Genomic DNA, 23,130 nt, shown 5'->3' with positions numbered 1-23,130 from the left:
TTGTCTTGCGCTTTACCCTATTTGCCGCTGACATTGTCTCTCCAAACCTCTCTCCTCCCCTTGATACCAAGGCCTTACTCCGCTCAGTGCCCGCTTTAGCAGCGTTAACAGCCGCGCACCGTCGCTACCAGGGTCTGTACATCATTGTTGCCGCTTATGGCAGGCTGGAGAGAGAGAGAGAGAGAGAGGAGGTGCTACTAAAAAAGAGAGTAGGATGCTGCGCGAACGAGCGCGACGAAGAGACAACGTGTACTGCGCCATAATTTCGGCAGCCGTCCGCCCAATTTTTCGTACTCGCGCCCCTTGTCGTCGTTAGCTCCTAGAGATCTGTTACGTTAGGCCCCGCACTCCCGCTGACACACATTCACACGAGTTTGCACTTACCCGTCGCACCGCGCTCACCGCTGCTCGTGCATCTGTTATCCATCCATACACCCATCTAGCATTCATCCATCCACTTATGTCGATTGCGCGTCTAGTTATTTTTAGTTCTTTTTTTCCTCGTCTAAGTAGGTAGCTCGCGATTTCCACACTCCTCTTCTGATCCCCCCCGCGGCACGTCATTTGTGTTTTGTGTTTTATTGGTTTTCAGTTTTTTTTTTTTTTTTTTTTTTTTTTTTTGCTGTCTCCCTTCTGCGCCGTTATTTCCTCGCCTTTCTTCTCTTTTATCAGATTCTCCGTTGAGCTGGGTTGGGAGAGGACCGGGGTTGAAAGCCAAGCCGATTGCTTGCTTGGTTTGGGTTGAGGTGGGTGGGTGGTCGGTCGGTCGGTTGAAGAGCCCGGGGGGGTTGAGCGGTCGGAGTCGTTGTTGTTGTTGCTGTTGTCTTTTTGCCGCCGCCGTCGTCTGTCGTTGTTGTGTCGCTGTTGCTGTTGCTGTCGCTGTTGCTGTCGTTGTCGCTGTTGTTGTTGTTGTTGTTGTTGTTGTTGTGGCAACCCCGTTCGATACCTATTATAGTTTGTGGCGCGAGCTTCTGAGCAATGAATGGGATTTATTCTTTCTCCAGAGGTCGAGTAGTGAAGGGTGAAGGGGGGTTGTTAGTCAGTGTGTGTACCTCTGTGTCCTTCGTTTTTTCAAAGAAGCCAGTGCCTGGCAGGCAGGTCGAGAGCTACAACGTACTTACCTTGGTGTATATGTTCTCTTAAAAGATACCAATGTATGTGAAAGTACGCAAGCCAAAGTTGATTTCTGCTTTTTGCGTTTTTGATGGTGGTTATCATCACCACTGCCCCCTCCAATCGATGATGACGATTGTCGTCGAAAGCGCAAAATGCAGAAGATAAACCTTGGCTTGCGTGCTTGGGCGTTGGCTTTTTATTTTTTTAGTTTTTTATTTTTTTTATACATACAGTAGATGTAGCTAATCTCACCGACTGACTCTTCGTTCTGTGTAAAGCAAGTGCTTCTTACGGGTTCGGGCTTTCTCGCACCAACGTGCAGTGCATACATGCGGCTGGTTCATTGGTTCATTAATTTGTTGGTTCGTTCTATGGCAGGCTGTGATTCTCTCTAGTTGGTGTGTGGGTGTGTGGGTGGTGTTTCCAATGTCTACCTAATCCTCCGTATATACCCAGCTATGTATGTATGTATTTGATAATCAGATTCAGAGCCGGGGTTTCCTGAAAGTACACGCAGCTGAGTGGGTAGATGCCATCTATCTGCGCCTTCGTCTTCCCGCTCTAGCCTACCTACCTACCTACCTACCTATGAAACTCTCACCTCTAACTCCGACGCCAACATAAGCGACACAAGTGGTCCGCTGCCCTTCAGCATCACGGCCCTCCCTGACTAGCCCCTACTTGTGCCCAAGGACAGCACGCAGTCAGCAGTCGCGCGCCTGCTTGCTAGACCCAGCCAGAGGCTGCGTCGTCGGCGGCAATGGGTGGGTGCGAAGGCAGGGAAGGCGCATGGGGGCTTAGCGTGGCGGAAGGGAAGGCGGCAGCGACGCGCATGGAGTGGGCCGAACGAGGGAGAGGGAAGGTACGAGGACAAGAAAGTCTCCGCGTAGTAGGTACCACGCCGCGGAGCATTTCCGGACAAGCAGGTGTGCGGCAGGCTTCCATCCAACCCAAACCCCGACACCGACTTCGAGCTATGGACCATCAGCACAGCGCGCTCTCCAGCGCCGGCCAATGCAATCACTTACACCACAACTACACCACACACCTCTCGCAAGCCAATCTAATCCAATTTATTTCAATTTGCAAAAACTACACTACAGTAACTACCTAAGCCGCAGCAGTGCGGCTCTGTCCGCATCCGTGTCCGATCATGCTGCCATTTCTCTGCACAGCCATGTCGATTAATCCCGGTGCGACTAGCAAGCAGGGTGCGTAACGAGTCGCGCATTCTGACGCCATGCTCCGCAAGAGCCTGCAGTGTCGATTCTTGGTGATGGGCTGACGGGTAGGGTGGTAAGTAGATGGGGTTGGGGCTTACAGTACATGTATGTGTGCAGGAGGGGGGAATTTTGGTGGGATGTGTGGGCCGAAATGCCGTTTTTCGTGAGTGATGCGTCCATCGCCCCGTGGGGGCCACGCGCGAGGGAAATCGGGGATCAAAGTTTGAGGGTTAAAGTCTTGTCTTCGTCAAGGGAGGACATGTGTTCCCGAGAAAGAAGACAAGTAGCGAAACATCAACTGAAGACAGGGTCTTGGCAACCCGAAATCATGAAGGTCCCTTCATTCATTCAGTGTCGAGCCTGGTGATTGATACAGTCCTGCTCAGAAGTTGGAGTAGATGTCCTCTGCCCGACGAAGCCACGGCATGACCTCCACTGACTGCGCAGGCGCGAGGGGCTTGGGCTCAGGCCTGTTTTTCGAAGGAGCGGCGACCGAGTTGGGGCTATAGGTAACCTGCATTAGCATAAGAACTCCAAATCTTGTTGGAACAGTCTGCACTTACCCGTTGATCTCCCGATCCAGCTGCAGCCATTCCTTGGCAGCCTCCTTGGTGCCACGCTCAAGCAGGTATTTCATGTACAGGAACGTCAGTTCGCGCATGGTGGGTAACGGAAGCAGGCTGTCTGTGCTGATGGCGGTGTGCACTTGCTTGATACGCTCGTGCTGGGTGGTATCCGTCTCAGGAGTGAAGGGCTGCTCAATCTCGAACATGAGGTAGCCGTACCAGAATGCGCGAACGTCGAGGTAGTTGGCCGTGTTCGCCTGGTAAATTTGACGGGCCTCGTCCGGAAAGCCCTTGATCTTCCACAGAAGACGAGCCCATTCGGCGACCAAGGTACCCTTGGCTTGGCTAGGAACCTCGGCACTTTCGATCTGGCCACGAAGCACGGTAATGGCTGCGTCGATGCCACGGTGCCTCCTAGCCAAATTGGCCCAGGAAACGATGGTCTCGACTTGGCCGGGAAGACTGACAAGGATGGCATCGTAGATAGCCTCAGCGACATCGACCCTGCCAGCCTGCTCCTCGAAGATTGCGTACTGAATACGAATCGACGGATGCGCTATGGGCACAAACAGACAGCTAGCGCGCTGATAGATGTTGCGAACCTCCTGCTCCTTGTTGGGCTGAGCTAGCATCCACCGCGCATAACGGAACCAGAACTCCTCGTAGTAGGCAGCCGTAACCAAACACCTTTCGTAAAGGAATGAAGTACGCTCATAGGTGCCATTGGCCTCCTCATAATCCAGGTACTTTCTCCAATTAGCCAACTGCGGCTCGTCCAAATCCGTAACGTGGAAGTACGGCCGCTTGATTTCGGCCTCGTAGACCCAGCGCGCACCGACCTCGGTCTGCGTCTTGTTGTAGACCTCAAGGTAATGGGTATCGATCCTTGCACGCAGCTCGCGCTCCGTCTCGACTTCGCTCTTGGGGCCGAGCGCCAGAAGCTCGGTCTGATACTGCGCCAGGATGTTCTCCGGAACGAGCTCTGTGACCGGGCGCGTTTGCGATAGCTGCCGGAAACGCTCGAAATAGCGCGCGTACTGATGCATTGGGATAAGGATAATGTTCTTCAGAATGACGAAAATCCTATCGAAGGCCTCGAGGCGTTCCTCGAACTCAATGTACTTGTCCCAAAAGGGGTGTGCCAAGAAGTCCAGGCCGACGCATGCCACGCCGCGCTCGAACAGTCTAGGTGAGTTGGTTAGCGGGCCTAGATACGTTGCGCGGGAGAGATATGGGGAGTGGAAGAGGGCAGCAAACAGATTATAGCGGGTTATCGGGATTGTTCTTGGTGTCAATGAAGTCCCAAGGATTATGCGAGATCGAGTGAGGGAAAATACTGCCACACGAGGCACTTCAGAGTGTGCAGTCAAGACAAGAAAAGCGTCTGAAAGCTTAGTGTGAGATGCAGCTTCAGGGGTATGGTTAGGCTCCGAGGTCTCACCAAGCTCCAAGCTACACCCAGACCCAGACCCAGACCCAGATTGAGATTGAGGTTGAAAGGACATTCGCGCTTCGCAAAGTCGCCGTGATGGTTCGTGCTGAACTCGTGATGGTTACGGGGAAGGAAAGCTCTGCCGCTGATACTTACTCTCTGATCACATCTGAGTCGTGGCAGGTGTCGACCTTGAAGGCGCAATAGTTTGCCCAGAGATCAACGGAGCTGGCGATGCTGGCAACGCCACGCTCGTACACCTAGTGACGCGAATCAGCGGGCGTGCCATGGGGAACAAGGCGTGAGTGTACCGACCATTTCCGCGGCCTCGGTGCCTGCGATGGAGAACTCCAAGTCGGCATACTTCTTCCAGTATCCAAAGACCAGAGGGAACTTTGCGAGGAATTTGTCGTAGACGGAACGCGTGGCGGCGATGGAGGAAGGGCTCGAGTTGCGGTTGAGGCCGCCTTCCAGCGACTCTGCGGCGCGCACAACCTTCTCCCAGGCGTCGAAATCATCGGGGTTCTCAAACTGTCGCGGGGTCTCGGTCAGCTCGTGGCCCGTGGCCCTCAGGCATCAAGCGCGGCGACGCACCAGCTTCTGATTCAGGTCCCTCAGCTCAGCAAAGTCGTCGTCCATTCCCAGGAAGCTAAGGTCGGCCATTGTGTCGTGGCTGCGCGATGGAAGACGGCGGGAGGCTAGGAAGCGGGTGGGGCGGTGAAAGGGCGTGGAGGTGGCGGGGGAGACGGGTGCGCAAGAGAGAGAGAGGGTGAGGCCGAGGGGCGGGTTGTGGACGCGGATGCGAAGTTCGTTGCTCGGGGCACTAGGTTGAGCCGCGTCTTAGCTCCCGTGCGTCACCTTACTTAGTCAGCACCGCTTTGGGGGCCCTGGTACATCACATGTCTATTGTGAATACAATCAAGCTGGCGGGGACAATCACAAAAAGCACACCTCGCTAGCCGCTCCAAACGCCCCTGCATGAAACGAACGTGTATCCCCCCCGGCTTACGCGTGCTCTCCCGTCATGATGCCTTCTCTTCCCCCGCGTACTTGGCCGTGTCAGCTGCCGCAAAGGAGAACGGACTCGTCTTCATCTCCGGGCTGCGCGGGCTGATGGGCACCGCGAACAAGTCGTCCTTCTCTTCCTCGTGACTCTCCTGCGCCTGTGGCCGTAGTGGCTGGAACCCTCCCGCAAACGCATCCAATGATCCCATTGCTGACGATTGCTGCTGTTGGATAAACGCCGGCGGCGCGATTGGGGCTGCCACGCGCCGCGGAGCGTCTTGCTGCTGCTGCTGCTGCGGCTGCGAAGGAACCTGCGCCGGCTTGGCCGCCAATTCTGCTGGACTCAGGCCTTTGAAGGTCGCAAACGATGAGACGGCCACATCCGAAGACTCCGGTGACAGGGGGTTGAACGCCGGCATGCCCTCGCTCGGATCCTTCCGCGTCGAAAAATCCTTCTCGGTCGTGTTCAACTTCAGCCCTTTGAGCTTGTCCATCAACCGCCCTCCGCCCGGCGACCTTGGGCTCGATGGGCTCAGCGGCGCAGAGCCTTCGTTCTTTGCAAAGCTGACGCTGGGCCTGGCTGAGACACCAAAGTTCTGTTCGATCCATTCCTTCTCCTGCATAACCATGACGAACCCGATGCCCTCTACATTGCTCTGGCCCTCAGCCTCAATCTCCTTTTGCAGCTCCTGCAGCCTGCGCTTGGCCCAGATGGTGTGCAGGACGCCCTTTTTCCCCGCGGCATTGCCGCTCGCGCCCAGCTCCGGCGGGAAGATGGCGGGCAGCGGATTGGTGCGCCAGGTCGTGGGTGACTTCGAGGGGTCGGCGGGCCGGTGCATCAGGGTGATGGTAGGCGGGACGGCGGCGCCGGGCGCCAGCAGGAAGTAGAGCCTATTGACATTGGGTGTTTGGTCGTTGGCTGGCAGCACGGTGCTCTTGCCCTCCCAGCTGATGTGCCAGTCGCCGCGCACGCCTTTGGTCTTCTCGTCGTCCTCCCACTCGACCATGAGGATCTTGGTGCCCTCCCTGCCTTGGCCGGCCTCGAATTCGAAGCGCGCCAGAGCATTTGAGTTGGAGACGCTAGGCGACTCGACCTCATCCTTGTAGCGGCCGTCGGGCGTGGACGTGTCGACAGGGTCGAAGGGCGGCTGGGTGGGCGACGATGGATCGGACGCTTGCGCCATGACGGGGGTCGCGGGAAGGCAGTTGCAGCACGCGGATCTGCTATATAGACGGTGGCGGACAGGCTTGAAGCCGCAATCGAGTGCTGTCAGGCGATGTGTATCTGGTGCAAGTAGCCGGGCAAGCGAATCACAAGTGCCATTGCCCGTAAGGTCCCAGAGCACTCTTACCGTCTGATTTCCTGTCGATCTAAATTTAGGCCTTATGCTCCGTCTTATGCTTGGCGCGGCGGTCAATGCAGCACATGGAATGTCAGCCCCCCCTCACGCACGATTGGATTTTTGTTCCGAAGCCGGTTTGGCCGTTGATTGTCCGCTCTACCGCCACCCCCTCCCTACAAAGTATTCTGTCTATGGTACAAGGCGTGTGGTGGAAGCTGCACTAGTTCCACCGCCCGCGAAACCGGCCCCAGCGGGCCGTTTGGCACGAGACCGAGTAGAAAACGCTAAAAAGCCATGAAAGAGTCATGAACCCGTCCCACAAAATCGCTCCCTCCTAAAACTCCTCGAAGCAGTATGCATCCGCCGAACCTGTAATGTTCTCTAAGATGATATAAAATAGAAGTGAAAAATAAATAAAGAAAGAAAGAGGAAAAAAGGAAAAGAAAAAAGTGGTATAGTCGAAGAAGTGAAAATTACAAAGTGGGTATAATGCAAGGCGACCAAATGCGCTGCGTACATATATATATCGTGTCGAGCTCGCCGTGTGCGAGTATCGTTGCGTTGCGGCCGTTTCATCGTCGGGACATGGGTATGTAGTCGAGGGCAAGTAGACCAGGATGGCCGAAGGCGGGCTTCTAGATCAACAAGAAGTCCCAGTTCTTCTGGCGCATCACGTCCCGCCAGTGGACGCTCTGCTTGTCACCTCTCCTCTCATTCTCGTCGTTGATGGCCCACACGTCTTTCAAGAGCTCCTTGATACGGCCAAAGGAGCCGAACTCAGACGCCTCGCCCATCAGCTGCGCGCGCTGGGCAAGCATCGTCCGGAACTTGGAGTTGCTGAGCGAAACAGATCCTGCGATCAGCAGAGGCCAGACAACAGAGCGGTCGAAACCCTCGGGGCCAGCCGGGATAAACTCCATTGCCTCGGCCAGTTGGTCAACCAGGCTGATGGTCGAAGCCTGCTCCCGGTCAAAGGTGGGAACAAGGCTGCACAGATAGATGCGCGCGGCGATGCGGAAGACAGCAGTGATGTTCGTGCTGAGCTGCTGCGGGCGGATCGCACCGGTCGAAGAGTAGCAGTTGTCGATGGTACCAGCGTTCTGCTCGGTCATACTGATCTGGTCACCAACATACTTGATGTGCGCACAAAGCGCAACATTCTCCAGGTTCTCCGTGTCGATCTTGTAGGACTCGAGGCATGCGATCTCCGAAATCAGATACATGACCTTGTCTTCGCAGCCCATAAGCGAGGACATGCCAGAGCTAGAGTCGGCCAGCAACTTTTCGAGGTAGGTGCTCGCAAAGACAGGAGACTTTCCAAGCATGGTTGCACCGAGGATATCGATCCACGCCGCCAAGCTCATGTTGAACGGCGGCTGAGCGTGGGGGTTGCCGTTGAGGGCCGTCAGCTGCTGGGGCAATCCAAGCCTCTGGATCAGGTCGGTCGCAGCTTGGAAGTGGGAATGCCAAGGAATGTCGGGCAGGCTGTCACCCGGGCGGCCGACGGAGCACTGGAAGAAGATCATTCCAAGCGTGGCCTCCAAGATCTGCATGTGATCCGTATCGCGGTTCAGGGCTGCGCAGAGCTCAGAGATGGTCTGGAAACGGTGGCGCATAATGTCGTTGTCAATCTGCTCGTTGTCGAGGTTGGCAGTAGTCTTCAAGTGTTGCGCAGCGATGCTCAAGCAGCAGTGAAGGTAGCACTTGTTCGACTCGAGAGCGGGAAGGACAACATCAGAGCGAGTAGGACCATGCTGGTTGACCTCGAGGATGGGGAAAACAAGGCGCAAGACATTGTCAATGAAGTGGTTGAGCAGAGGCTGGTCGCACTCCTCGACCTGGATGAGGGCTTGGTGCGAAGGGGTGAAGGAGCCATGGGGGAAATCAAAGAAGTTGAAGTCAAGAGGCTCCTCGGGGAACTCTTCTCCGTGAGTCTCGAAGTACTCGTGCTGAACCCAGTTGTCTGGCGCAAAGTCGCATCCTGCCGTTGGAGGAGGCTGGAAGGTGCTGAAGGTCGACATGGTGGAATCTCTCCTCGTGGGAATGTCATTGACAAACATTTGGCGCTCGGTCTTGATGTCAACCTCGTAGGGCGACGCGAACGGCGCATAAGGCAGGTAACCAGGAGGAGGCATTGACATGGAGGCGAACATCTCAGGCGGAGAGACGCACTGGAAGTCGGCAGAAAACTGCGACTCAATTGATGCTGCGCGGGTCTTAGGAATGCCGTCGGAGTAGGTGTCGGAGGCCGGGAGCGAGTGGCAGAGGCTTGGCGGAGGAGAGTCGTTCATGGGGAGCGCTTGCGCGGTCTTCTCCGTGGCCTTGGTACGCTTGATTATGTTCTTGATCTGCTCCTTCTGCTGACGCCTCTGCTCGTTGTTGCTCCACCAAACGGGGCGCTTGTAGTCGCATCGAAGGCCAAGGTGCTTGCAGGCCTTGCAGCCAGGCTTGCCCTCATCGCACTTCTTCCTGCGCAGACGGCATGTGAAGCAGCCTGTTGAATAAGGTTAGAAACACTGCGGCGCAGATCCATGTATGTATGTGGGGTTCGCCTACCAGTCCGCGATCTCCTGTGCATCTTGGCCGGAGTCTGTTTCGCAGTTGCCGTAGTGTCCTTGGTGCCCACCATTGTTGCGGTTGGTTTGGAGGTAGAGGCCGACGTGCTTGAAGACATTGGGGATGTGCTGGGGGGGGGTAGTTATAACTAGATGATAAAACAATGCGATGCGCAATACCGCTAATGCACCAGCGGGAGGGATCCGTAAGGGCGAAAAGGATCGAGCGGAAGGCTATTAGATTAATGACAGTAAACCCAAGTTCGACCGGCGGACTCTGGGTTGGTAAGGGAATGGAAATGCTTGCAAATTATTCGCACCGTCGCTGCTGAGTTTCCTAGGTCAGAGAGGGAGAGTACCTTATATGTGCCTGAAACTCGAAAAATGCGGCTAATAGCTCCACATCTATTCTTAGAGCAGAGCTGTGGAAATGCAGAGGGCTTGCACCGGAGGCTGGGACTTCCACGCCCGACTCCACGGTGGAGGGCGGGAAACGGCTGCCATTGGCGGCAGAACCTTGACAGGTTGCAGTCATCCACGCTTGGACCGCATGCACGAGGGCACACTATTTTTGAGAGCCGCCGCAAGGGGCCGGCGTCTGGTCCAAGCTTAAAAGAGGGGTACAGTCGGTCGACGGACAGTTATCGACGGGTCCTCTTCCTTGGGCAGATCGGCTAGGAACAAGGCACGGAGGATTGCCGTGACAGGGCTAGCGCCTGAAATCCTTCATTGAAAGTAAGCCTCGTTCAAGCCCATGTCGTGACATGGGCCCTTCGCTTCGGCGAGAGCAGACGCAATGATGCATCGGCCGGAAGACTTGCAGCTGCTCGAGATGAAGGCAAGCGGGCCGCCCGTTACTCGAGAGGATCAATGGCGATCCATGGCGCACGATTATTGCCAATGCGTCAGCATGGGAGATTTGGGCATGGTCGGCTCGACGTATCACGGCCATGGACCTTGGACCTGTCCTCAGGCCGGAAATATGGCATTTTCTTCACTGAGTCCACTAGGGGTGGCCTGAGGAGCGCTGCTGCGCCGGGCCCGATCGAGGCACGACATCTGGCCATTGCAAGACAGGTTGAGGAAGGAGGTTGGGCTGCTGTGGTGTACAGAGCAGATTGGTGACACGGCAAAACGATATCGGCCATGGTGGTGGATCCGGTAAACTCAGGCGACCGGATGCAGGCATGACAGGAGGGGATCGGCTGGGGGGGTGGGAGTGCGTGGCATGGCGGGCGTCGACTGGCTGCAAGCCGATGTGATGGTGTTGCGTTGTGCACGGCAGGCTCTTTCCCGCTAGTTTAGCCGGGGCCCCTGCGGCTCGGGCGCTGCCGCGTCTCTGCCAATCGCGCAGCCTAACGGATGTGGGGAGCGTGAGCTTCTCGACTAAAAATAATGGCAGCTAAATGTTCGCTTTAGGCGCGCGCGGGGTCAATTAACCTCCTGCCAGCCGCCGTAATTAGCCGCCTATCGCGTGCACCGACGCGATCCACGGCCTCGAGTTTTTTTTTTTTTTTCCCCCAGCCAGCGCTGTGGCCATGGGCTTGATTGGCTGGCGATGAAAATTTCCTAAAATGATCGGCCGACTTTCTCGACAAATGACATGCCCCAGACGCCATAGCACCTGACTCGGCCGCTTCCCGTGATGCTTGAATCTGCCCGATTGCCCATGACGACTCAGGCCCGGTGGGTGTCGTCGTGGCCTCGACGACTTTTTTCTCTCGCAAGCTACGGTCCCTCTCTCGGTGTCGTTCATTTGCCTCGAGGACAAATCGGATGCCAACATGGCGGGGTTGGCCTGCCGCTAGACATGGGAGCCTTTGCATGCTCAATCTCGGCAGCGCAGACCCCGACCATGTTCTTTTTCTCCCCTCGACCGCGGCCGTGTGATGATGAACGTGATTCATGCTGGGCAACCACGACAGCTGCGAAAGTGGACCTCGCCTGCCACATGTACCCATCGACCCGCTGCTGATTCGTCCCCCGCGTCGATAATTCAGCGGGAATGTCGCACAGCGCGTCGCGAAGTGGATAGGGCCGCATGAAGCGTCGGGTCATGTGAGAGAGGGAGACTCGAGGGCAGCACGCAGATCGAAAAACCGGTTCCTCCGTGTGGTGCTCGAGACGGCGACAGGTGCGACGTGAAGGAGCGGTCTGGGCCCGAGGCTCTGGACGCAGGCACAGTCATCACACAACGCGGCAGCTGCGGCCAAGGAGATTGATGGGAACCTAGGATTCTCAGATTGCGACTGCAGCCACGAGCTGCGCCGGAGTCTGGTTCGTGGTTTCCGTCCATCGTGGGAGCGGGAGCGGACAAGCCGACGCTCCAGCTCATCAATCCATCATTCATTCTCTTCACAGATCCACGGCTGGCCTATCGCTGCGGCCCGCTGGCCAAGATCCGCGGACAGGTCACGCAACCCCCGTCAAGGCCGTTTCGCACACGGAGCAGCAAGTGTCATGGCCGCGGCCACGATTTCGGTGCTGGATCGGCTCCGGCATCGATCGCGTCGCGCGGCACGGCGTTGCTGCCACGAGTTGCACCAGAGGCGGGCGCGGGTGCGACGACATACATCGATACATACATATACGTGGTGACACCGGGGTGCGGACGGCAGGAAAACGGGAGCGCCATGCGCTGCTGTCGTGCCGAAGCGAGACGGGCCTTGGTTCCCCATGCTAGCGTGCGAGCTGCAAGGGGGGCTAAACGTGCCGCATGCGGCAGTCGACGCTGTCCGCCTCACCCCGACGCACCAACGAGCGCGTCGCGCAGGGATCCTTCCTGTGCTGCCCTATCTACGCGCCCGCTTGCCCAGTGGGGAAGGGTCTTGGGCGAGGCTTCCGCCGTGTCCGCGAGCTTAACGGCCATGCCTCCAACCAATGCCCAACCACACCGCATCCTGGCCGAGCCAGCGTCTCAGGTATCCTCCTACTAAAACCTCGACGCTGCCCGTCGCCCGCACGGCCGCCCCCCCTCGCCTTTTCTTCATATGTGACCTGTGTAGAGCTCAATCCTGTCCGTCCGTCCTCTTGCTCGTTTTGCTTTGCTGCCATGGTACGTCACTGGAATTTGATGATTGCCTGTACCCCTGCTGATTGCGGCCCACAGGCGACCTTCCGTCCCATGTCGCCGCTGGAAGCCGGCGTGCAGATGTACCAGAGCGGCAACATGGAGCCTTTCCTCACCGTCCGCTCTGACAAGCCTCGGCCGCTATCCGAGGCCACCGAGATCTTCGACACCGACTTCGAGGACGACGACGGTGATGACTCGAGTGACTTTGAAGAGGAAAGCGTCCCGAAATACAGCTTCGAATCGGTGAGTACACCCGCCCGTCCGCCTTCGGCGCTTCCGCCATATTGACAGGTCGTCTCCAGAATGACAGCAGAAAAAGCCAAACGACCATATCTACTTACGAGGAAGTCCCGACGCCGCATTCCAGCCGCAGGATGCACTTTGACTTCCAGGCCCAGGAACGACGATCCATAGAGGGCCCAAAGGGCCCTCATTTGTTCCGCTCTTCTCTCTCATCCGCTGAGTTCAATTACGAGTATGCGCTCCAAATGTCTCCTTTACTCCCGAAGCAGCCCCCACCCAGGATCGACACTGCATTCCGGACCGAAGAAGTGGAGCCTATGCCTTCTGCTCTTGCTTTCGAGTTCTACGCTCAAAATGAACCAGAGCCGCCGCAGGGGCGTAGTTCGAACATCAGTTCGTGGACTGCGCAACAAGTGGCAGACTGGATGTATGAACTGGGATTTGAAGATTCCATCATCGAGAAGTTTGAGCATCATGACATCACTGGTGCAGTGTTGCTCGATATGCAGTTCGAAGACTTAAAAGAGTTGGACATACCTTCTTTCGGAAAGCGGCATCAGCTTTGGAACCACATCGATGAGCTCAGGGGTAACGATGGCCGCATAAGCCCGCAGCCCACTCCATTCCAAGACACGAGCCGTCCGTGCACGCGCAATACCCGATCCAACAGCACCAGGGAGCGGTCACACTCGCGGCCCCGCCGCCGTGATTGCGAGGATGCAGAAGACGGTAGCATGACTCCAATTGAGCCCGGTGCCGGTCGTCGGAGAAGAGGTCGTAGACATCGCAGCAATGGCGACGATATCATCACACCTGCTGAATCCGTCTCGATCGTTGCGATTGAACAACTGCTTCCTAAGCCACATCATTGCTCAAAGGGCGAGAGATGCCACAAATGGAGAAAGCAACAACGGCAACTCCAGCGACTGCAAGAAGAGCATGGTTTTCCCATTTCTCCGGACAATGGTGGCCACATCTTCATTGCTGGCGATCCTGGAAATGCTGCTGCTGCTACAAACCTGGTGGAGAACGTTTATCGCCCAACTTCTGATGCTCTGCCATCTGTTGTCGCATCTTCTGATCTTATGGGTCCAGGGCAGATGCCCGCTGTCGCACTGCAGGAAGACACGCTTCGGACAGTCGAGTCCCGCGATCCTCAGGAGAACGTCAAGCACTTCCTGACACTGCAACACATGGAGCCCCCGCATATACAGCACCTACCGGACGACCGTCCCTCTAGCCCTCTGGAGATGTTCCCGCCCCTTCACCCGCCCCACGAAACCCAAACTGCTCATGCAAACCTGCGCAACTTGCCCAAACTTAACATTCCACGATCCGCCTCCGCCAACGTCTACGGCAACCCTCGGCCGATGCAAACTAACGAGTACTCCAACGCCTTCTCGCCTTGTCGTACTGCGAACGCCTCTCCGAACCTTTATCGTTTTGGCACCCCCGCCTCCGAGATGGACGTTCCCCTGACCCAGGTTCCACTTGGTCCAATTTCTCGCGACACCAGCCAATCAGTACCACCGGGAATGCAGTACCGAGATCCTGTGCAACGTACCGCCTCAAGCAATGAGTGGCGCAGGCCTTCTTACGTGATGCCTAGCCTTCGCGAGAACGAAGTGTACAGCCCGCCGGAAGCCCATCCGAACTCTGCCGACTCTGCCACTCTGCATGATAATGCGTCCACTACGTCGCAAATGAGAAAGAAGTCGACGGATTCGTCTTCTAGTGCAGACATGAAGGCGCATCTGCTGAACCGCTACGAGCAACAGCATCAGTACACGTACGATGGCGTAAACCATGCCGGCTGGATGAAGAAGCGACGCACTAAGCTGCTGCGCCATGAGTGGCAAGACCAGCACTTCCGCCTGGCCGGCACGCGGCTGGCTATGCACGCGTCCGACGTGCCCGAGAGCATGGCATTGGACACAATCAATGTGGACGAGTACGCCGTTGCATGCTCCAGCTTGGCATCAAACAAGCTGGCCGCCAAGCTCAAAGGTCTCAAGCTCGCCAACAGCCACAAGAAAGATGGCAGTGGTAACACAAGCCTCGACGCCGCGGCCTTCACATTTCAGCTCGTGCCGACAGGCCAGCACGGCGAGGACAAGAGCATTGTCAAGAAGACGGCGGCAAACGGCAAGACGCACCACTTTGCTGTCAAGACTCGTGATGAGCGCATCGACTGGATGAGAGAGCTCATGCTGGCCAAGGCCATGAAAGCGAAGAAGGAGGGCTACGAGGTCGAGATTAACGGCAGTGCTGTCTAAGCGCCCGCATGCTTCGAGGCCTGGACGACCCCGTTCTCCACATGCGGCCCACATCCTTCGGGGAATAAAAGCCCCTCACCATTTCACCCCTTATTTTCGTTTTCCATTTCCGGTGCTTAGGGGCATTTGCTCTCTGCTTTTGTTTTTTGGCTCATTTGACTTTGCTCTGATTTTCTTTGGCCTTTCTGTTTCCGTTCTTCATTTCGTTGCATCTGTCTCGTGCAGATCTTCTTCTGCTGGCCAGCTATATACCCTTTCTAGCAACTTCCTTGCTGTCTGTCACGCCTTTTCTTGATATCACCTCATGACGTAACGACCCGAGACTGTCCGAGGGCAGTATGCATTTCTCTTCGCTTGCTTTGGATAAAAAGACGACATTTGATCACGACGGTTATTTCTTTTTTTTTTTTTTTTTTTACTTGAGTAGGGCATCGGTATCCGTATCTAGACATACATATGCCATCAGGGCAACGAGTGGGGAAAGCGGTTTGCATTACATTAGGTAGTTATGTATGTAGGAGCAACAAAGACTTTTCCTTGCGTAGGTAGCGCCAATGAAAGAAATGAAGCGTCAGAAGGCTATGAAGATACGAGGTGGGCGGCGATAGCACGCCTCACTTGGCACGAGGGCTAGCCCGTAGGCCAGACAGGACGAGGTGAAGGAATGAAACGTCGAGATCCTGCACCCCACCGAGCAACTCCACCCCACGCGCACTGGGCGTCGCCCTTCCCGACCGGATCCCTCGGTCCGCAAGCAGATCGTCCACACACATCCCGACATTAACACCGACACTTCCGCGCGCGCCATCCCCCACCCAAGGCCACCCGCCCGCCCGCCCGCCAGGCGAAGTGCCCTGTCCTTCCTCGCGAGTGCTGGAGATTGCGAATTCCCCTCTCCTCCCCTCCCCCAACCCGCTTCCCCCCGCCGCCGTCGCCTCCGTCGTGTCGCCGAGTCGTGCCACATGCTGCCTGATGGGAACTTGTTCATCAATATCGCTGTCCCCGCCTGGCTCGGCCCCGATAGGCGTGCGTGCTCGGGGATATTCGCGCGCGCGCGTGCCGTCGTAGCGCCTATTGCCCTTCTCGTCCAAGGATTGCCCACTGCGCGCGCGCTAGTCGAGTGCTACTACTACTATTACGCCGCACCACCACCACCACCACCACCACCACCACCACCACTACTACACTAAGGAGTAGGGAGTTTCCTTGCTCGAGCGCAACGGCGGGCAGGCGGGCGGACGGCGGCTCAGGGTCTTTCGCGCGCGCGCGCCGGCGTGTGGGCTTTGCTTGCGTGCGTACGTGTGGGCGGGCGTACTCGTATCGCTCGTCGGGTCGGGTAGGGTCTGGCAATCTGGCAGGGGAGCTGTGTTGTGCATGCGCGCGCGCGCGCGCGCGCGTGTGTGTGTGTGTGTGTGTGTGTGTGCAAAGAGTCTAGATGAACGCGCACGCGGCCCCCATGTCGGTGCAGTGCGTATGATTGCGACATGCTGATCGCTTTGTTGCCTGGCGGAGCGAGATGACGGGTGGGGAGAAGGGTGGGGAGGCCCATCTGCGCTTCTGGAATCGGGGCTGGCTGGCCTCGCGGCAGTTGTTGGGAGACGTGGAGGGAGCGCAGTGGCTCTGCCTAGGAAGGGAATTAGATTGTTGGACACATCAGCGCCGGGAGGGGTGGTGCGCGGGTGAGGTGAGAAGCAGGAGATCGCCGATGCTGGGAAGGGGAGTTTTTGTTGTGCTTTTTGCCTCGTCTTTTGCCGCTGGCCAGCAAGGCCTGAAGCAGGCGATTTTGCATCAATTTCGACGGGAAGGACGGGTTGATTCCGGTCTCCCTCTCAATTGGTTTGATATTCCTGGTATGTATGGAATGAGGCTGTTCAAAGATTTTGCCAACTGGATACCTAGCGATTTTGAAAATATTCACTGATCACAGAACCATAGTTTACATTGAAGGTGTTGCATTTCCCTTCCCACAAGCTGCTGCCCACAACCTCATTCAAGTTCATCAATACCCAGTGGCGGGAACAACACCGTTTTCTTGATGTTGAGCTTGGGAGTGCCATAATCAGCATCCATGCCGGGACGCGCAAACTCGAGGCTCCTTTTCTGCTCATCTACGCCCAGCATGTCCAACAACTCTGCCGCTTTGGACGGTATGTAAGGCTGCAGCAGAATTCCAACGATGCGTAACGTCTCGACACAGAGGTATACGGTACGGTCGACGTGACGCGCATGGCGCTCAGGAACGCTAGCGCTGGCTTTATCGACATAAGTCCATGGGGCGGCGCCTTGGAGGAACCGATTCGCTTCAAAGACGGCTTCCATAATGCCTTTTAGCGCCTGGCTAACCTCGAGTCTAGACATCCTTTCGTTGGCTGCCGCGGAGATACCTTGGAGCATTCTGTAATGCTCACGAGCTTTGGCATGGGTTTCGCGGTGCTCGGTAGGCTTGTGGTCCTGTTGAGTCTCTACCGCTTTGCGCACGCTCCAGTGTTTGGGTTTAATGATACGGCTTGCCAAGTTACCAAGCCCGCTTTGGAGTCCCTTCTTGTACCGCTCAACAACAAGGTAGTTGCTGTAGTTGGCGTCGTTCGAAATACCAGCATCATGCGCAAGGTAATAGCGCATAGTGTCCGGTCCAAAACGGTCGAGAGCAAAGAATGGGTTGACAACATTACCCAAGGATTTAGACATCTTCTGGTTAGCCAACTGCCAATGGCCCGTGGTAAGGATTCGTCCAGGAAGCGGGAGAGAAAGTGCCATAAGGAATGCAGGCCAATAGATGCAGTGGAAACGGGTGATGTCTTTGCCAATAACGTGGCAATCTGCAGGCCATCCGTTGGCAGTCATTTGCTCCCCAGGGGGCCAGGGGTATCCTATCTTTGTCGCATAATTGAGAAGAGCATCTAGCCACACGTACACTGTTTGGCTATCATCGTCAGGAACCCTAACACCCCACGTCAACCGGGAGGTGGGACGTGATATGGAGAGGTCTTCAAGTCCCGCTGCTACCGCTGCGACAACCTCATCCATGCGAAACTTTGGGACAATCCATGTTGGATTCTTGGCGTAAAACTCGAGTAGCTGGTCCTTAAAAGCGGATAACCGGAAGTGATAGTTGACTTCAGTCGTCCATTCGACCTCTTTGCCAGTCTCTATGGATGTCTGCGTCTCGTCAGCATTAACTGTAGAGATGGGGCGTAAAGCATGCTGAGTGTTTTACCATGATTTTTCGGCCAGTAGCAGGATCCAACACCAGGTGCAACTGCGACTCTGGATAATATGTCTCGTCGCTAACGGAGTACCAACCCTCATGTTTCGAGCTGTAGATGTATCCACGCTCTTGCAGCAAAAGCTGGGCCAATGTCAGCTGGCATCATCGACGGAGCTGTACGGCTCTTTTCTATGCTTACCCATGCATATTGCACGGCCTCTTTGTGAGAAGGCTCAGTGGTACGGACAAAGTAGTCGTTCGAGATGTTTGCCCGGACAGCCAGATTCTGCAAATCCGTTAGAGACGCTTTTCGGGTGACAGGGTACAGCTTTTTACTTTGAACACCTCGGCGCCCTTGTCACAAAAGGGCAGAGGCTCACTGCCAGCCTTTGTGGCAGCTTGCTGGACCTTCAAGCCATGCTCATCGGTGCCCGTACATAATAGGGCATTCTTTCCATTGAGCACCTGCCAACGTTTGATGACGTCGGCCAGAACCATGGTAGATAGGTGGCCGACATGAGGGGCTGTCTCGTGTCAAAGCTGCAGACGGACCATTGGGTGGCAGAGTTCCACGTACCGGCATTGACATAGAAGATTGGGGTAGTGACGTAGTAAGGTTTTTCCAGGGCGGTGGTTGCTACATGTCTGCGAGGCAACGGGCGCAACCTAGACGAGACATAGGCCGGGCTGAGCGCAGCGCGCGCTCCGGCGCTGTAAATTCTGGAGCGCATTTCCCAGGCTTGCAGCAGACAGACGCGAATGGAAGGAACCTAGAGACGGGACCTAGTGGGCCCGTGGGTTTTCCCGAGCTCCGAGAGCCCCGTGCCCGTTAAGGCAGCTCCAACCTTCCAACCTCTCACTATCAACAACACCATGCTGCTCGGCGCCAAGCTCCCCGGCCCCACGCCCTTTGAGAAGCGTCAGGCTCTCCGACGCGCTGCTCGCTCGCCTTTTGCCATTTTCGTCAATTTTGTTGCCTTCCCCATCTTCGCCCTCGCCTTGTTGTGGAAGTTGCTCAGCTATGACCTCGACTGCTTGTGGCAAGAGTGCAGCTCTGTCGATTATCGAGCCCACAAGATCCTGAAGAAAAATCCCTTAATAGGTCGACTTTACACCGCTTCTTTTTTGCTGTAGACCATGCCTTTCTGACAGTGCACAGATGGCCACAATGACCTGTTGATCATGATAAGAGGCCTTTACGGAAACCATATCTATGATGCAGACTTCAGCAACAAGTTTGAAAAAGGTGGCTTGGAGTATGACATCGACATCCCTCGCCTTAACGAGGGAATGCAGGGCGGTGCTTTCTGGAGCGCCTTTTTGCCATGCCCCACAAATGTTTCTGATTTCTCAGACGAAGCTTATGCACCTAGTATGTTATTGTCTTGCCTATCATTTCTTCATTTTCAGATCAGTCATGGCCGTTCACTATCGCCTCCAACTGCCCTTTAGTTCCTTAAAAACGATGTGTTTTATTACTGACCCTCCACAGTTGTGAAAGCCACGCTCGAGCAACTGGATCTTTTCCACCGCCTCGGTGCAAGATATCCCAAGTATTTCACGCCTACTCCTAATGCTCTGGCAGCTGAGTACGCTTTCAAGAAAGGCCGATCCATCAGTCCAGTCATTATTGAGGGCCTGCACCAAATTGGCAACTCTATTTCTACCCTCCGTCTTTACTACCTACTCGGCGTTCGATATGCCACGTTGACGTGGAACTGTGATAACATCTACGCAGACGCCGCTTGTAGCACAGACGACAAGGGCCGAACTGTCAAGTCTAGCCCTCGATGGGGCGGTGTCAGTACAGACGGCCGTATGCTGATCGAGGAGATGAATCGTATGGGCATGATTGTCGACCTCGCGCATGCCAGCGTCGACACGATGCGCGATGTCCTAGCTGGTTCGCTAGACAGAGCGTGGGGCGGGAGCATAGCACCGCCGATATTCAGTCACAGTTCCGCCTATGCCATATGCCCCCACCCTCGCAATGTCCCGGACGAGATTCTGCACCTCGTCAAGAGGCGTAACTCGCTGGTCATGGTCAACTTCAACCCTGAATTCATCTCCTGCGTCGAATCAGATTCCCCGACAGGAATGCCGGAACTTTATGAACCGAACGTGACCCTTGCGCAAGTCGTTCGGCATATAACGCATATTGGCAACTTGATCGGATATGATCACGTCGGCATCGGCACGGACTTTGATGGCATCGAAGACACGCCGAGGGGTTTGGAAGATGTGAGCAAGTTCCCGGATCTGGTGGCTGAACTGCTGAGGCAAGGTGTCAGTGAGAAGGATTGCGCAAAGATTGTAGGCAGAAATCTGATAAGGGTGTGGAAGGAGGTGGACAAGGTGGCGGAGCGGCTGCAGAAGATGAGACTGCCACTAGAGGATGATATCGGGAAGCTCTTGACTGAGGTTTAGATGGTTGAGAAGGTTCCCGGCATGTAAATATGTACAAGGTAAATAGATCATAGATAGATCATGGCAAAGGGAATTTTGCCATCTGGTTGGGGCAATTGGGGGTTTTACTGAGTATAGCTCAGTCTCGTCGCCTGGAGCGCGCGGCTTTATGAACGACTTCACGTATAGTTGGAATTATCTGTCTCGTGGCAGTATTGTATTTCCTCATCTGAACCTAGAGAGAAGCAAAAGCCAACTTCACGGACTTGAAGGTATCTTAATCCCATCGATATTTGGTGCTTAAAGTATGGTTAGAGTAGGTCTTGCTAGTATGCGAATGTTTTTCTTTATACACCATAATCAATTTTGGCCTCATAAGAATTCCTATACATTCAAAGGTAATTGTACGATGTCGAATTGTACTTCTACAAAGCTCAAAGGCGATAGGTGTTTTCTCCGTTAACTTTCTTGGGGTTTAATGAATATACTTAATAAGCCATCATCACCATAATCTTAGTGCCTCAGAGGATTACGTTTCCGATGATAGTTACTCTTTAACGTCAGCTAATTGGTGGATTAGCCATGCTCATCTTTTAAGCACAGATAGAAAGTGGCTTATCTCAACGGCTCCATATGATTTATTATCTCTAGCGCTTGCTCAAGGCAGTTTATATCTACCATGATTAATAAGCTTGTTTAAGCCTTTTTACTATTTTCAAGGATAATGCAAGTCCGCCATTACAGCGAAGAGACCAGCTTGCGCCACGATGATTATACGTTTGCCTCGCAAGTAGTATCGTTAAGCCGATTGGTCGCTGATGGAAGTTTTTATATAGTACCCAAGGTCATCCAGGTGAATTGCTCTGGAGGAGTCCATGGCTTACTATAATAATTCGTACTGACGTTCAATGGATTGTTTCCGTTGGCCAAAACGTTGGTTCTGGTACTCTCTGCTTTTCCTCGAATACGTTGTTATTACCAGTCATGACAATTGCGGAAGTTCACCGCACTCTTTGTATGAAGGTTGTGTCTGGATATCTCCCGAGCATCTTTTGAGTGACATATACTACATTTTGATACAGCCCTGAATTTAATGCCCCACGCGGTCATGGTCTTTTTTTGACAAATATCTTCTATATGCGGTACTTGACAGTGCTCCTCTCAAGCTCGCCGATGATGCCGCCACTGCTGATGGTCCACTTCTCAGAGACCAGGTTCTCATCGACAACGCGCCTCATCATGCCGCTCGCGGCGTAGTACTCCATGATGCCCCTTGCCTCCTCGCGGGTCAGGCCCCTCAGCCTCTGCACCTCAGCGTCTCTGAGGCTGTTGTAACTGCGCTCGTCACGCGCCAAATACGGGTTCCACTGCGGAACCTCGGCTCCCGGGGTCTGCTGCGCCTCCTTGGCTTTGATGGCAAACTCCATGGCCTCGGACTTGGGCGAGCAGGATCCGGACGTTGCGGCCAGGACCATGCCACCGTTCGGCAGCTTCGTGTTACCGGAAAGGAGGTCGGTGAAGTGCCGGACCAGGAGCAGGTCGTGCGAGTGGATGGGCTTGAAGTCGCGGTCGGTGTACTTGGAGTTTCCCATGATGTAGGACAGGTTGTCCATGCAGACCATGATTGGCGGGCCACCAGGCTTAATGAGCTCCTTCCAGAGCGCCTGGAGGAATTGCCATGAAGAATCGCGATCTTTAGCGCCCAACTCGGCAAAGGCACGGAGAGTAATGTCCTCGGGAACCGGGATTGGGAGATTGTGCTTTTGCGAGAGCTTCATCTTGTCCAGAACAGCCTCGTTGGCTGTGCTGATTTGGCGAAGAAGCTGAGCGGTGTAGTCTTTCTGTACATACTGCGGGGGGTTTGTCCCTGGGGCGTGGTCATAGGCGGTGTGGTTGATGACCAGTTCCTTAGCTGCATTGCAAGGGCTGTCAGCGCCGAATATGGACAGAAATGCTGCGTCGTTACGTACCGTCAGGGAAATTGACAACCACCCACTCCTTCATAAAGGCCATTGACATGGCCTGCAGCAGTAGGGTGGTCTTTCCGCTCGCCCTCTCGCCCGTGATGACCCGCCTGAGCGTGGTCTTGTTCTCGGCCTGGATCGATCTGATAGCCTTGCTCAACTCAATGGCATCTCGCCTCATCAACGCCGCCGGCCGTCTGAACAGCCCCCAGCCTTGGTTTGTCTTGAAAGCCTCAACAGCACGCAGCTGGTCCACAACCGGCCCGGGTATGCCCATGACCTGGTTCTCAAACTCGGCGTCACCGATCGCGCTCGCTTCCAAATCGCGGAGGCCGGGCACCTCCAACGCGTTGGTGTTGCTGAGAACAATGCGCTTGCGCATGGCCTTGCGCTCGCCGGGGGCAGGCTTGCGGCCAGTATCCTGAGTCGGCTTCTTCTTGGCGATCCTCAAGCTCTTCATGCCCTTCTTGGGCGGGCCTGCGGTGGCAGTGGTTTTCTTCTTTACCAGTGGGCTTTTGAAGAGAACGGCCGAGGTGGAGAAAGCGGCGACGGGGACGCGTGGAAGACATGAGGCGAGCAGGCGGCAGGGCGTCCGGGGCAATCGCCCCAGAGCGTGTGTTGGAGGCATTGATGAGGCAAGAGAGGGTCGCGGACAACAGCCAAAGATGATGCCGGCGAATGAATGGGCGGCGCAAAGCCGCCGCGGCGCCCGAGTTGTTC

At 55.5% G+C, this 23,130-nt stretch overlaps 8 protein-coding genes across 8 annotated transcripts; 3 read left to right on the top strand and 5 right to left on the bottom strand.

The window, feature by feature from the left end:
- Positions 1 to 2,508: 2,508 nt before the first annotated feature.
- Positions 2,509 to 5,133, bottom strand: K452DRAFT_32783 (uncharacterized protein). The gene is made up of 5 exons (XM_033544946.1): positions 4,932 to 5,133; positions 4,653 to 4,868; positions 4,494 to 4,597; positions 2,903 to 4,090; positions 2,509 to 2,842 (listed from the first exon to the last, which is right to left on the bottom strand). The coding sequence occupies exons 1-5, from the start codon at positions 4,998 to 5,000 to the stop codon at positions 2,722 to 2,724; spliced, it is 1,698 nt and encodes a 565-aa protein (XP_033397436.1). The 5' UTR covers positions 5,001 to 5,133; the 3' UTR covers positions 2,509 to 2,721.
- A 226-nt stretch (positions 5,134 to 5,359) lies between these two features.
- K452DRAFT_298391 (uncharacterized protein) lies at positions 5,360 to 6,526 on the bottom strand (the record flags this gene model as incomplete). The annotated part of the gene is made up of 1 exon (XM_033542118.1): positions 5,360 to 6,526. One exon carries the CDS (start codon positions 6,524 to 6,526, stop codon positions 5,360 to 5,362), a length of 1,167 nt encoding a protein of 388 aa, XP_033397435.1.
- Positions 6,527 to 7,320: 794 nt separating this feature from the next.
- K452DRAFT_228179 (uncharacterized protein) lies at positions 7,321 to 9,314 on the bottom strand (the record flags this gene model as incomplete). The annotated part of the gene is made up of 2 exons (XM_033536944.1): positions 7,321 to 9,179; positions 9,242 to 9,314. The coding sequence occupies 2 exons, from the start codon at positions 9,312 to 9,314 to the stop codon at positions 7,321 to 7,323; spliced, it is 1,932 nt and encodes a 643-aa protein (XP_033397434.1).
- A 2,978-nt stretch (positions 9,315 to 12,292) lies between these two features.
- K452DRAFT_326802 (uncharacterized protein) lies at positions 12,293 to 14,832 on the top strand (the record flags this gene model as incomplete). The annotated part of the gene is made up of 3 exons (XM_033544868.1): positions 12,293 to 12,295; positions 12,350 to 12,556; positions 12,616 to 14,832. The coding sequence occupies 3 exons, from the start codon at positions 12,293 to 12,295 to the stop codon at positions 14,830 to 14,832; spliced, it is 2,427 nt and encodes an 808-aa protein (XP_033397433.1).
- A 1,252-nt stretch (positions 14,833 to 16,084) lies between these two features.
- K452DRAFT_32587 (uncharacterized protein) lies at positions 16,085 to 16,845 on the top strand. Its single transcript, XM_033544811.1, has one exon. It carries the CDS (start codon positions 16,349 to 16,351, stop codon positions 16,751 to 16,753), a length of 405 nt encoding a protein of 134 aa, XP_033397432.1. The 5' UTR covers positions 16,085 to 16,348; the 3' UTR covers positions 16,754 to 16,845.
- K452DRAFT_228462 (uncharacterized protein) lies at positions 16,819 to 18,771 on the bottom strand (the record flags this gene model as incomplete). The annotated part of the gene is made up of 5 exons (XM_033536963.1): positions 16,819 to 17,991; positions 18,050 to 18,181; positions 18,240 to 18,326; positions 18,377 to 18,564; positions 18,618 to 18,771. The coding sequence occupies 5 exons, from the start codon at positions 18,769 to 18,771 to the stop codon at positions 16,819 to 16,821; spliced, it is 1,734 nt and encodes a 577-aa protein (XP_033397431.1).
- A 142-nt stretch (positions 18,772 to 18,913) lies between these two features.
- On the top strand, positions 18,914 to 20,631 carry K452DRAFT_271413 (uncharacterized protein; the record flags this gene model as incomplete). Its single annotated transcript, XM_033539036.1, has 3 exons — positions 18,914 to 19,142; positions 19,200 to 19,412; positions 19,533 to 20,631. 3 exons carry the CDS (start codon positions 18,914 to 18,916, stop codon positions 20,465 to 20,467), a joined length of 1,377 nt encoding a protein of 458 aa, XP_033397430.1. The 3' UTR covers positions 20,468 to 20,631.
- A 948-nt stretch (positions 20,632 to 21,579) lies between these two features.
- On the bottom strand, positions 21,580 to 22,870 carry K452DRAFT_308787 (uncharacterized protein; the record flags this gene model as incomplete). Its single annotated transcript, XM_033543192.1, has 2 exons — positions 21,580 to 22,358; positions 22,417 to 22,870. The coding sequence occupies 2 exons, from the start codon at positions 22,868 to 22,870 to the stop codon at positions 21,580 to 21,582; spliced, it is 1,233 nt and encodes a 410-aa protein (XP_033397429.1).
- Between the last annotated feature and the right edge of the window lie 260 nt (positions 22,871 to 23,130).

Source organism: Aplosporella prunicola (assembly GCF_010093885.1).
Source record: "Aplosporella prunicola CBS 121167 unplaced genomic scaffold K452scaffold_13, whole genome shotgun sequence".
In the NCBI taxonomy this organism is placed as follows: Eukaryota; Fungi; Ascomycota; class Dothideomycetes; order Botryosphaeriales; family Aplosporellaceae; genus Aplosporella; species Aplosporella prunicola.
This window is presented reverse-complemented; position numbering and strand designations above follow the sequence as displayed.

Excerpts from the sequence above, each read along its gene's own strand:
- K452DRAFT_32783 (XM_033544946.1), bottom strand. The coding sequence starts at position 5,000 with ATGGCCGACCTTAGCTTCCTGGGAATGGACGACGACTTTGCTGAGCTG. Across the intron at positions 4,091-4,493 it reads GACTCAGATGTGATCAGAGA|ACTGTTCGAGCGCGGCGTGG; the intron begins GTAAGTATCAGC and ends CAACTCACCTAG. Across the intron at positions 2,843-2,902 it reads CTGGATCGGGAGATCAACGG|CCCCAACTCGGTCGCCGCTC; the intron begins GTAAGTGCAGAC and ends GGTTACCTATAG.
- K452DRAFT_32587 (XM_033544811.1), top strand. The coding sequence starts at position 16,349 with ATGACGGGTGGGGAGAAGGGTGGGGAGGCCCATCTGCGCTTCTGGAAT.